At 40.7% G+C, this 12,605-nt stretch overlaps 1 protein-coding gene across 1 annotated transcript; it reads right to left on the bottom strand.

The window, feature by feature from the left end:
- Positions 1–7,829: 7,829 nt before the first annotated feature.
- LOC146326769 (uncharacterized) lies at positions 7,830–11,715 on the bottom strand. The gene is made up of 4 exons (XM_084719119.1): positions 10,383–11,715; positions 10,087–10,205; positions 9,841–9,958; positions 7,830–8,850 (listed from the first exon to the last, which is right to left on the bottom strand). The coding sequence occupies exons 1-4, from the start codon at positions 10,801–10,803 to the stop codon at positions 7,856–7,858; spliced, it is 1,653 nt and encodes a 550-aa protein (XP_084575245.1). The 5' UTR covers positions 10,804–11,715; the 3' UTR covers positions 7,830–7,855.
- Between the last annotated feature and the right edge of the window lie 890 nt (positions 11,716–12,605).

Genomic DNA, 12,605 nt, shown 5'->3' with positions numbered 1-12,605 from the left:
TCAAGCAGGTATCAAAATGCCAAAAGTCAACCCACATTCATCTTGTTGCAAGATAATCCGCATGAGGTACCACGGATGTTCACATGTAGACTGAATGTTTAACTTCAGTAAATGAAGTTTTTTTTTGACAATTCTTGAGTCCATCCTTGGAAACATGGTTGAATTGTTGCTTTCAGCCACATATAATCAGTGCATAAACCACCTTAAGTTTAGATTGTTTTTTTTTCCCATAAGTAAAATATTTTCCTAAATTGAGGTGCCTAACTGAGTGTTCATGTTACCAGTGACACAGCTACAAAAGGGCCAAGCGTGGTCAGTTGCATTGTTATTAAAGCCAGTTCAACTGTTATTTATTGCACGTCCTGCCCAACACAGAGCGACAAGTTGCAGATGTCGGTTTCACGCTTCATGTTCCTGGCTTCCATTGAAAATGACTTGTAGCCTGATGTTATGTCACCGGTAGTCTGAACATACCATTCACAGCAGTTACTGTCATAATACAGCACATGTGCACTTCAGTTACCATGGTTACGCTTCACTCACATAATTCTTTAGGCCTATGTTACTTGACAGCATTACTGTCAGTTGTTAGCTAGCTTAGCTAACACACTTGGTTAGCCTGTGTTAGCTAGCTTCTCCGGAATGGACTACAAAGAGAAAACAAAAAGAAAAAGTAGATGAGAATGTTGTTCTTGTTGAAGAATATGGAAAGAACAATCACATGATCCAATGTAATTTTAAACCAGTCCTAAAAAATGTGCACATGTGGCAAGAAGTAACTTGGTGAAACACACCAAAGATGAAGTAATGAAGAAAAATACTTACTGTGACAGCAAGAAAGGTGAGACATCGAAAGGAGTTGACAAAAACTGGTGCATTTCAATAAAACAATATAGCTAACATTGACATATGAGACAGTTATGTTAACGTTTGGCTAGCTAGCTACAAATTTGCAAGTGCTAATGTCAAATCTATACACTAGCAAATTGTACATCACTCATACTTTCTAGTGAGTTTTCCCTGTCCCAAAAGATGTTTTGGTATCTCCTCCTCTTCAGTCATCATATATTAAACCATTGTTTTATGTTTCATAAAATATGTAATTTTAAGCAATCAATATAGGTTCCTTTTCTTAGGAAAATGGTCACAAAGGACCTTCTGACAACTCATAAGGTAATGCTTAAGTAGCTAAGGGCAAACACTTAGACATTAAACGGTTTTCCCTTACAGTATCCTAAGGAAAATCTTCTGTTGATTTTACGCAACTCATTTTTTCCCCAAGGCATCCTTTGATTAAGGGAAACCTTAGCTTAAGTGGATCTATGCCACCAGGCACAGATTTTTTTAGGTTTCTGGGGAAAAGTATAGTTCATTTCTATACGCTGCAAAAAAACAAAAAACAAAAAAAAAAAAAACAGGTCAAAAATATGAGACCAAAATAATTAAGGTGTCTAAGAGAGGTAGAATCTGAGGCACAGTTTCTGGTAGAGATAAACGGACTTTTGAGACTGCCCACAGACAGTCAACATGATAATGATCAGCATCATTCATCAGGAGCACCAATGTGTCCAATCAGATGTAGCGATGCCTGTGAGTGTCTGTCTCTGTTGACCTGGTGCTTCTCTCCCTTCCCACCCCCACTCCAATGTGCAGACACGGGGTTGCTTAGCAACCCAAGAGCAGCCTATGGAGAACACACACTCAATTGTGCAGACACACACTTGGAAAACCCAGGAACTCTGAAAGAGGAAGATAATGCACTCGCACTCCACCCCTCCATCATGCTCTGTGACCCCCAAAAATGTGAAGAGAGACAGTCAACCCCACTGCCAGGAGGAGATCCAACCCAGTCACCATGGCCCAGTGACTGCTCCTAAATAGATACACACTCACATGAAAACACACACATAAAGTCCACTCCATCCAGAACCTTATTTAATATTTTGTGATTGTGACTGATTAGGGATGGACTTAAGCTGGCAGCCATGAAATCAGCATTTCCAACAGACAAAGAGCTTTAGGAGATGAAAGTTAAAAGCTCTGCAGCGTCTCCCTAGTCTAACACTATTAGCACATTAAGTGAGTGCTTAAATACAGTCAGCAGACGATGGATCAACTCTGTGCCTTGAGCAGGAGACAGCACTGTAATCCCCTAGAGGGGGGTTCCACTACAGTAATGGCAACCTGCATGAAACCACAACCCCTGGGGAGTGGTGGGACTGGGTAGATTATGAGCAGCCTCGGGGCGACGCTAAACCCCTAACAGCCCCAACACACACAGCTGGGAAGAGTACACACGTAAATACAACCATAACATGCATGAAAATACACACATAAGCATGCCTGGAAATGGAAAAGATTAAGACAGATGTGTACCTGCATGCAAACAAATACACAGTATGCAAACTGACTGCACATACCTCTCCAGCTGAGTGGGGTGGGGGGATAAATATTTCCTCTCTTTTAACATCTGTATGACATGTTTGGAGAGGTGGGTGCAGTAACAGGGTGTCTGGGGGATCATTTTACTCCTAGAGGATTATGGGATGGTGATGGAATGATTCTTTGGGCTGAGGGCAAGGAGATGGCAGGAGGTTGGGAGTGTGTTTTTTTTTCTCTGGCAAATTAAAGCAGCAGCCTCAGGGGCAAGAGAAATAAACTGAAACATGGTGACATAAAAGGTAAAGAGCACATTACAGCCTGATCCCCAATGGAAAACAGAATGATAACACTGCAGCCTGGTGATAAACACTGAAGAGGACATGGTTACCTGACAGGGATATGGTGATTATTACAAAGAGGAGGGCCTAATTTAAATCAGATCTCCTGGGGAATGGACTGTGGAGCCATTAGTCTCGGGTCATCTGATTTTATCTGGTTTTACTGAGTGCCAGAGGGCTAAACATGGGTAAAAAAATATTGTTTTCAGTAGGTGTTTGCTTAAAATATCTTTGCTGTCTGGTAAAAACAACTTAAAACAACCCCAAAAAGAAAAGCATCTATGTTTCAGCTTTGTGACAATTGCATTTGTTCAGATAATGCAGTGGATCTTTAAATGATTTGTTTGGAAGAGGAAAAAGGAGAATTGTCTTATTTTCTAAAGAAGCACTTCCTCCTTCAGTTTTATCAATAAATTAAAAATCACCTAATTTGTTTGCACTGGACAGACACTGTATTCAACAAAAATATAAACGCAACGCTTTTGTTTTGCTCTCATTTTTTAAGAGTTGAAGTTAGAAATCTCAGACACTCAGAAGGTTTATTCCTCTCAAAATTTGTTCACAAATTTCTTCATGTCTGTGATAGTTCACACTTCTTTGCCTTGATCCTACCAGATGTGGCATATACAGATGCATGATTATTGTATAGGTGTGCCTTAGACTGGTCACAATAAAAGGTCGGTCTAAAATGTGCAGTTTTATTTTGAAAACAAAAACAAATTTAGGCACTGAACTGTGGCTATTTCACATAGGGCTACAGGTAACATTTTTTTGGGCAAAGTCATGGCACGCCCTACTTTGCCTCTGATTAGCTTACTCTGATATTCTTACTATAACACTAACCAGTCACTCCTGATGCCTAAACCTAACCAACCCCACCAACAAAGGCAAAGAGCACCAGCCAATCAGATAAAGAGTAGGGTGGCTCATGACCTCCTCAGAAAAAAAGGTAGGGATATTCCCTACATCTCATTTCCCTGCCCATTAAACGGAAATCTAAAGTTAGACTAATCAACTAGTCAGAAAGTAAGAAAACACTCAGTTAGCAGTGTTAGCACTAACAGCCCACTCTCCATGCAGGTTAACATCCACATTGCAGTGCTGAAGGTGGCGACATATTATTCAGCTCAAGAGGTTATATGCCACTTTATCGTGAAACACAACCATTATTCTTTATCTCACTCTCTACCTCAATGGTTTATATTGAGGCATTAGTGTTACAGGCACACCTAGTGGTGGTGACTGTGTAACATCTTAGAATCAACAGTTAACCAGGGTTGTACATTAATTAAATATTAATAATTAGTGTAACCAAACAGTATTTTTGGTGCTGACTAGTAAGGGCACACTTCCCCATCTGTAGCCCTGTATGATATATCCATAGTTCAGTGCCTAATAAATGTCTTCTTTTCAAGATAAAACTGTTCTTTTTAGAGTTGCCTTATAATAGCATAATCACAATGCAATAATCATGCTCTTTCACCTGTTACGTGAAATGCTCACGAACACATATTTTGACAAATGTGTGAACAAAACTTGAGAGAAATAAACCATTTGTGGCCACGGAAGAAGTTTGAGATTTTTTTTTTACTTCAACTCATGAAAAATGGGTGGAAGTATTGAATTTATATTTTTGTTGAGTGTACATACAACAAACCTTTACGCAAACCTTTTAACACTTAAACTTAAAGCACTTGTAGTGTGCAGTCTTTTCAGGCAGGTCAACTGTTCATTTGTTGCCTCTCCCTCCCCGGGGCAAAGCTGCTTAGAGCAGAAAGGAGATTACAAATAACCAAATATACAAACAAATAACACTGCAAAACCCGCGTGACCCCAGCCTATGAATATACACAGACACACACATACACACTTATTTTGAGACAAAAAAAAACTGCGTATAGATTTGGATTTCTGTCTGACCTGATGCTCCCTTGTGCACATTATTACAGTACTTAGTACATTCCCCTGGTTGGTCTGTAAGAGCCTGCAGCTTTACTCAGTTGGGATTCACACACACACACACACACACACACACACACACACACACACACACACACACACACACACACACACACACACAGGCCTGATCTAACTCCTGATCTGAAGCCATTAATATGACACCCTTATCAGCAAGACATGTGTCCATTCCTATTAATGTTAGCCCTTTTCTCTGTCCTGTTGTTAGAGCCAATGGTGAAGAGGCCTTTGGACATCCACTCTTAAAACATTTTCATAACCGTGCACGTAAACCCCACGGGGAGAGACAGACACAGGTGACCCTCGGGGGAGGGGAGGTCACCAAATGTAATCTTTTGAATGAGCAAACCAAGGACTCAGCAGCCTGGGGAATACATGGACGCACCGTGGCCCAGCCTCACTCAGCAGTTGAAGCTGCGTGTGGAAGGGATATTGAGAGACGAGGGACAAATGTCTCATCAACCTCCACACGTCCCATGTGCTTGAGGCATTCTTATGTGGGGCCTTTGTTTGTGATTGGACAGAAAAAGTCTTCTTTCTGTGGAAAAATACATTCCACAGTTAATGAGACAATCTTATTAGAGTCAGACAGATATATCGGCCCAATGTTGGCCCAGCACAGCTATATTGGTCTATAGTGGTATTGGCATTTGTATGGAATATTTTTTACATAACATAATGCAGATTGATTTTATTTTTTGTCTTATAGGCAGCATTTTATGCATATTTGATGATTATTCTTGATTCAAGTTGTTCTGTTTTTTTATGTAATTATTTATCATTTTAAAAAACACCAGTTCAGGTTTACCATTTCAGTACCCTGATGTCATTTTAGATTTTGTATAAATAAAGAATATCTGCTGATATATTAGTATCAGAACATTTTTATTCCCTAATATCGGTATAAGCTGCAAAAACCCAGTATCGTTCGGTTCAAAATCTAACTGAGGAGGTATTTTCTACAGTTAATCTTATTAGTATAAAATTCCCTCTTTGTATTTCCACCATACAGTGTTTTCTTGTGAAGCTCCAATGGAGAAATTTCAATGCAAGTTAATTTCATACTTGACAGTTTGGTAGATATTCATGTAGAAACTCATGCTGCTGAAGTGGTGTGACAGTGGATTCTGATCCCATCACTTAAATTGAAATCACAGTAGGAAAAAAAAGATTTTGGAGTGGAGCAGAGGAACAACTGCAGGGAATGAAGACAGAACAAACATGATAAAATACGATACTGTTAGGGCTGGGCAATATCCTTAAATATCACTAATATTAATAATTTCGACTAAATATCTCTTTCGATGTTGCAATTGTAGAGATGAGTACTGGTGCTTTCAAGTAACATATACATAATTTCTGATAAATATTCGTAAGTAATTTGGATATTAGGGGCAACAAAACTGAAAAACAATCGAAATGAGCTTTCACTTTCAATAATTAAAATCAAAGACAGAATCTGTGATTCTCCCACCATTGCTTTTCTGCCTACTTGTGACATCCAGCACATGCAAACAACACTTCCAAGACACACAACGTAGCTTCTTGGCCATTATATCACACTTGATACCATTTAAACTAGATTTTTACAAAAAGATCTAAAAATCAAATCATATAGTGACTTTAAAATTGAAAGTCAAATCGAACAGTGGATTTGGAAGTTTAATTTCAATAGATTGTATCACTTTACTGTAATGCAGCCTTTAAATCCAGGTAAAGACAACACCTATGTCATAGCACGATATCCAGAAGATGATATACCTATAGTCTCATATCATGATATCAATGCATTAGGCCCAGGCCTAATTTAAGTATTGTTTATGAATTTGAACGTATCCTTTGAGGAAAAGGGACTGAGGCAAAACCATCACAGTACTGTTAAAGAATACTTTTACACACCCTTACACACATGCCAAACTGCAGGAGAAACATTAGATTTTGTGCAGGTCAACACAAGGACTCACATAGTCAAATTCTGATTCTGCCTCATGCTTACAGACCATGACCATGAGAGATGGCATGATGACACAAGTGCACACATCAGGGAAAAAATCTGAAAATATAGGCCACATGATAAAACATGCTGAGAGCAACACTTCTATCAAAGATCTATTTGCAATCCTGTCAAACAGCCATTCCCATAAATCGTTTGTATGTTGACACTGCCCCCTGGTGTCCAGCAAAGCATGGTGTACCGTACAAAGAATTACTGTTTCAGGCCAAGTAGAACAAATAGTTTGTACGAGTATAGTATTTAATATCACTTTGCAAAAACAGGATGTAAAATAAAAGCACAGTTCTTCTTAAACAACACTGTTATGTTCTTGTTGCTTTAACACATTTCCATTTTACACCACAGTCAAAATAAGAGTTTGAAGAGATGGGCAGTACATAAGCACAAATTTGAAGGAAGAGACGTGCTATCCTACCTCCGCATGCCACATGTAGAAATCTAATACCAACTAGACCAGGACTGCCCAAAGTGGGGCCTGCAGGCCAAAGCTGCCTCGCCATAATGTTCAGTTTCAACCACCAGATGTTTTTTAAAAAGTAAATTTATTTATTTTTGTTTGATTGTCTTTTTAATGACTCTTTTTCTGAGGTAAAATGCTCTTTAAATACGTAGAATCCCTAATTATTAATTATTTTTCATAATCTGAGCACAGTGGGCAGAGGAACAATTTGTGCAGGTAATTATGGGAATTTAATCCTAATACCATTTTGCATTTTAACAATACAACAGATGTTTGCTTTTGGCCTGTGACCCACAAGTTTAAGTTTAAGCCCTTCAAGGGAAAACATTTTTTTAATTGGCTTTAGGAAAAATATTTTGCAGTTCTTTCACTTTAAGAAATGAAAACTGATGTAAAAGAACATTACTGGAGGACAGGGTCACCCTGAAGTCATTTACAATACAGTTAACATAAAACTCTCCCTTTCACTGTGACCCTTAATTTTCATATTTGAAAATAAAATTAAGACACTTAAATAAAATTTACTTTGACCATGTACGTCAATAATTACATGAAACAAATCAGATTGTGGTTAATTTGTATGGTTTTTATGGTTGCCCCATATCCAACTGCCAACAGGCAATCCTGTAACAAGTTCCTAGGTTTTATTTTGCAGAAAGTGCAGAACCATAGTTTTAAATCTTTTCAGATGGGATTGGGGCCCATGTCAGGCTCCTGCTGTTCATCCATGTAGTAGGGATCTCCCTGATGGACTCTGTGATTGTGCACCCTCAGGTTCCCCCTGTGGGCGAATCTCTTCCCACACTCTGTGCAAGCAAAGGGCCTCTTCCCCATGTGAACGTCCCGTTGGTGGGCTCTCAAGTTCCCGCTGCGGGCAAATCGTTTACCACACTGAGCACAGCCAAAAGGCCGCTCGCCTGTGTGTGTGCGAGTGTGCACGGTGAGCTCAGAGGGAGTGAGGAAGCTCTTGTCACAAAACTGACAGGGGTGCAGTCTGACTCCTGTGTGGCGTAGAAGGTGTCTGCGCTGGTGGGAGGGGTAGGTGAAACACTTGGTACAGTACGGGCAGGTGTAGGGTCGTCCGTTCCCTCCACCAGGAGCTGCAGGGTGGCTCAGAGTGTTTGTGTGTCGCAGTGTGAGCGACTGTGAATTTGACTGTGGTCGGAGAGGGTCTCTGTTGCCAAAAGTTGTGACCCGCCGTGTGTGATTAATAGGGCCTCTCCCACCCCTGTCCTCTCTGGGTCTCCATGGTGATTCGCCAGAGGGAGCCTGGGGTTGAACCTGCCGAGCAGCCCTCTGCCCCACGGCCTGGCCTTGCACTGAGTTCTGATTGGAGTTCTGGTTTTCAGGCTCCTGGTCCAGGAAAGGAAAAGAGCTGTCATCATCTTCGTTGCTGGTCTCATCAGAGCCAAAACCAGGTCTGAAGCAGGACGCGTCTGTGCCTGTGCTGCCGCTGGCTGGACCAGAGCAGCTGGTGCCATCTGCCTGCAGATTCTCCAGACTGGACACCCCACCTCGAGTGGTGTCCAACCCCGGTAACCACTCTCCCGGTTGAGCTAGGCTTGGCTCAGGCCTGGGAGAGCAACGCCCACTCTGGGAGATGGAGAGAAAAGGGGTGGAGGCTTGATCCTGGAGGGGTCTGTGGTCTGCAGTGCGGCTGCTCTGATCCCAGTGAGACACTGCAGAAAAATTAGGAGGAAAAGGACAACTGATGCACTTTCATCTCACTACCTACAATAAATCAGCCTTACACTTAAAAGGTCATCTTTTCAAGATATTTTAAGAAGTAGTGAAACGATAAAAAAGAATATCTAAGTGAGCATTAAAGACCTCAGTTCAGTTTTTATTGCTCTGCCCAAAATTTGGTTTCCAACTTAAGATAAACCAACTGCCATTTTCTTTACAGATTCAGATTTTTTTTAAAGTCTAACCTACCAATGCCAATTTTCTTTCATTCTATAAAATATTAATATTCAGTACCACTGAGAAAAACTGACTCAACATTGTCCGAATAAAATTTTAGATTTTTATTAAAAGCTAAATACAAAAAGGCTATAACATGACAACAGATATAGCAAATAAGAAGACAGCGCTGTGAGTAAGTGAGAGGAGGCGGGACTATGTGGGCACCACAGTGATGTGTGTCAACTCTTTGCTAGAAAAGAGAGAGAAAGAAAGTATAGCTGGTACTAGAGTACCGATACGGCAAATAAAGAATATTGAAAGCATTTCAAATATTCAGTATTGATATATTGATGTTTTTGACAACGCTACTAAGAACTGATATGGTGCAACAGTTTTCTGTAGTAAAGCTCAGCAGTGATCAATCAAAGTCAGTCTGACTACAGCTGTATGCTGCTTGCTAATGTTAGCCCAAAGAGCTAGAAAGATTATGGTTGTTTGGCATCCCGGTCTCCTTTTAAACTTGTCTCTCTTCTCTTTATACAGTTTTTGGAGTCTATCTAAGAATTGAATGTCTGACACTGGTCAGCCAGTCACTAGTCACTGATGGTTAAACTGAAAACCAGCTGATTCTGGTCACTGGCCAGTTAATTGATGCACCCCTACTTGCAACAAAGCAAAATCAGACAGAATTCCTTTTGTGTGTGTAGGATGTTAATAAAAAAAAAATACATAATAAATAGCAGGAGAAAGTGGTGAGTTCTTACATTTGGCCTTGGCTTGTGTGGCAGACAGGGTATCCATCTGCCTCTGGGCCATGGTAGCAACACTTCCCTCTGGGGTTTGGAGTGCGACAGACCCCAGGGTAGGCCGTGATCCAGCACGCTGTGGAGAATAAGTAAAACATGTTTCAAAGATGCAACAGCAAGGCTTTGCACAACTGCCACTGTATGTATTTGTTATTTATTGAACAGCCAACTTCTGAATCATGGAGAGGCAGGACAGGGTCTGACCTCATGCTTTACTGAAGCTCCATCCTGGCCTGTGGCCTCCTCTTTCAACCCACTGAGGCTCTGACTGAGTCCTTCAACTGTGTCTGAATGAGAAGACGCATCCTTTCCCACACTCAGTCCTGTGCAAGAAAAGTGCAGGGGGTCAGTGTATAAGTTAAGTCCCTGATACTACTTCAGTTGTGACAGTGTTCATGAACAAAAAATGCTCATCTAAATGCAAAGTGAAGTTGCACTTAATAAAGTTTTTACTCTTCTATCCTTCACAATGAGCAAAGTGAGTTGAACTTGGACACTACCTGATCCTGTCAAGGTCTGCTGCCTGGAGCTGCCTTCTCTGTCTGCTGATGACATCTCCCCTTCCTCGCCCCCTCCACCCTTCGTCTTCTGCCTCCTCTCTACTTTCTCCAGCTTGCCCCTGAGGATGGAGATCTCCTCTGTTTTCTGCGCTAGCTCCGCCTGCTGCTCACACAGGCTGCTCTCAAAGATCTTGGCGATCTCGCACACGGCGGCTGCCAGTAGTGAGTCCATGACGGTGGCCAGCTGAGCGTGGAAAGCACTCCTCACAGACTCCATTGTCCTTTGTCTCACCGATGATGTTTTGATGTCAACGATTGATTGACAACACTGTCTTCTTCTATGGTTGGCCTCCAGATGCAGCTGGGGGACGATGTGGGCACCACTGTACACTCCTCTGCCCTGGCATCTATGTACTGCCATGAGATGTTGCCATTCTAATAGCTACGCCATTTATGTGACAGCAATTTCCTTTTGAAACCCGATCCTTTTGGTGTTTTAAATCTCCCGTCAGTCAACCTATGCGACGTTTGTAGCGAGCTCAACAGAAGCTATGGTCAATGCAGTCTTGTTCATTTTGTGAGCTAAGACTAACGTTACGTTGCCGTTTTATACAGTGATGACAAGCAATGCGATGAAATGCAGAAAGACGGTTTGCATAGTACGAGTACATACACATACTAAACTTCTAGCTACCTGTAAGATTATATATTTACACGGGTGATGCTGTCGGCTAATGTGACAATGTGTTAGCTAACATTACCTACGGCTAACGTGTAAACAAGGGAGCCAACGAAGCGTAGCCCGTTATAGCTAGCACTCAAGCTAACTGTATAAATGCAATGGGAACGACCAAAGACGCAGGCCAACAATATCTCTGACGACAAATATCTTAACTGGCTATCATTAAATCCAAGAAAACACTTCAGTTACATTCAAAGATGCGGTGACTCGTCGTCCAGCTTGCAGGTGGTCGTGTCTAGAAAGGAACCCCGGATCTGCGAAAGATCTCGCGAGAGTGATCATTTTAACCCGAATTCCAGGTTTTATGTACACTAAACCTACCCAGATTATAACCACGGCGCTGTCACATGAAAATTAAAATATGACTTGTTTAGCCGAAGTGCACAGTTAAGAAACAGCGGCTACAAATCTCGCGAGAGGTCCGCAAATTAAGGGTTCCACTCTAAATGCGACACTAGCAGGTTGGCATAGGTATCTGAGATTTGACGATTGCTGCAATCGAAGTCTCGCGATAAGAAACCCGAGGAATCCAGGTACTTCACATGAAAATAAAAAAAAATAAAGATAACAAAGATCAAAAATACACAGCAGCCATATTGATATGAAACACAGGTGTTATCAATGGTACTACTGAGACCAGTGGTTGTGAAACTGGGGTCCAAGGACCAACAGGGGCCCTCAGCAAAAGGAGGCATATAGTATTTTAACTTTTATCATACTTTTCAGGCATCGGAGCAAGGGAACAAACAGAGTTGGCTGTTTTGATTGATAATAATACATAGTGGTCTTTGTTTAGTAATTTACTATGAAGACTCTCTTCAAATTTAAAAACAAGAAAATCAATTACTCAGATGAGATTCTTTAACACGAAATCCTCTCAAACTGTGAGTCCGCGGTCTAATGTGCATCTATTGTTGGTGTCCTTGTGACCCCTGTCTGGAAACCTCTGGTATAGACATTCAGATTAAATTTTCAATAATAAGGTGGCACTACAACTGCATTTGATGTGAAATGAACACTGCTGGAATTAATGACAGAAAACTCTCTTGTTCATATTACTAAATAATATTAAATACAAAGGACAAATTATAAAATAAGGTATTTATTGGGTTATGTTGACAGTGTCTTAATCTGATTACACTGTTGTAAAACTTTGAGAAAAATACAAAATAAAATTAAATAAGATGAAATGATTTAACAGGATAACTAGTTACATTTTGTACAGCAAATACATATCAACATTGTAAAGCTGGGTCAAAAAGTCTCACTCCACAACCAAGCACTAACCAGTAGACACACTGTGGTGATTTGAAAGGTTGTTTTTCAAATTCAAACTGTGAACGGTGATTAAGGCAAACAGAAGACAAATAACGTACAGATAATTCAACATTTACTGAACTAAATATAACAGGATTGAGGTTTTAAAGATGTATTGCAGACAGATTTTTTTGACAAATAGAGATTTTGTTATACAGCTTCTA

Source organism: Lutjanus erythropterus, chromosome 5 (genome assembly GCF_056507025.1).
Source record: "Lutjanus erythropterus isolate fLutEry1 chromosome 5, fLutEry1.hap2, whole genome shotgun sequence".
NCBI classification, from domain to species: Eukaryota; Metazoa; Chordata; class Actinopteri; order Lutjaniformes; family Lutjanidae; genus Lutjanus; species Lutjanus erythropterus.
The sequence above is the reverse complement of the archived record's forward strand: the minus strand, read 5'-3'. Positions and strand labels throughout refer to the sequence as shown.

Bases quoted from the DNA above. Each gene is read 5' to 3' on its own strand.
- LOC146326769 (XM_084719119.1), bottom strand. From the start codon at position 10,803: ATGGCAGTACATAGATGCCAGGGCAGAGGAGTGTACAGTGGTGCCCAC. The intron at 9,959-10,086 runs GTCAGACCCTGT...TATTCTCCACAG, and splicing joins GAGCTTCAGTAAAGCATGAG to CGTGCTGGATCACGGCCTAC. The intron at 8,851-9,840 runs GTAAGAACTCAC...ATTTTTCTGCAG, and splicing joins CACACAAGCCAAGGCCAAAT to TGTCTCACTGGGATCAGAGC.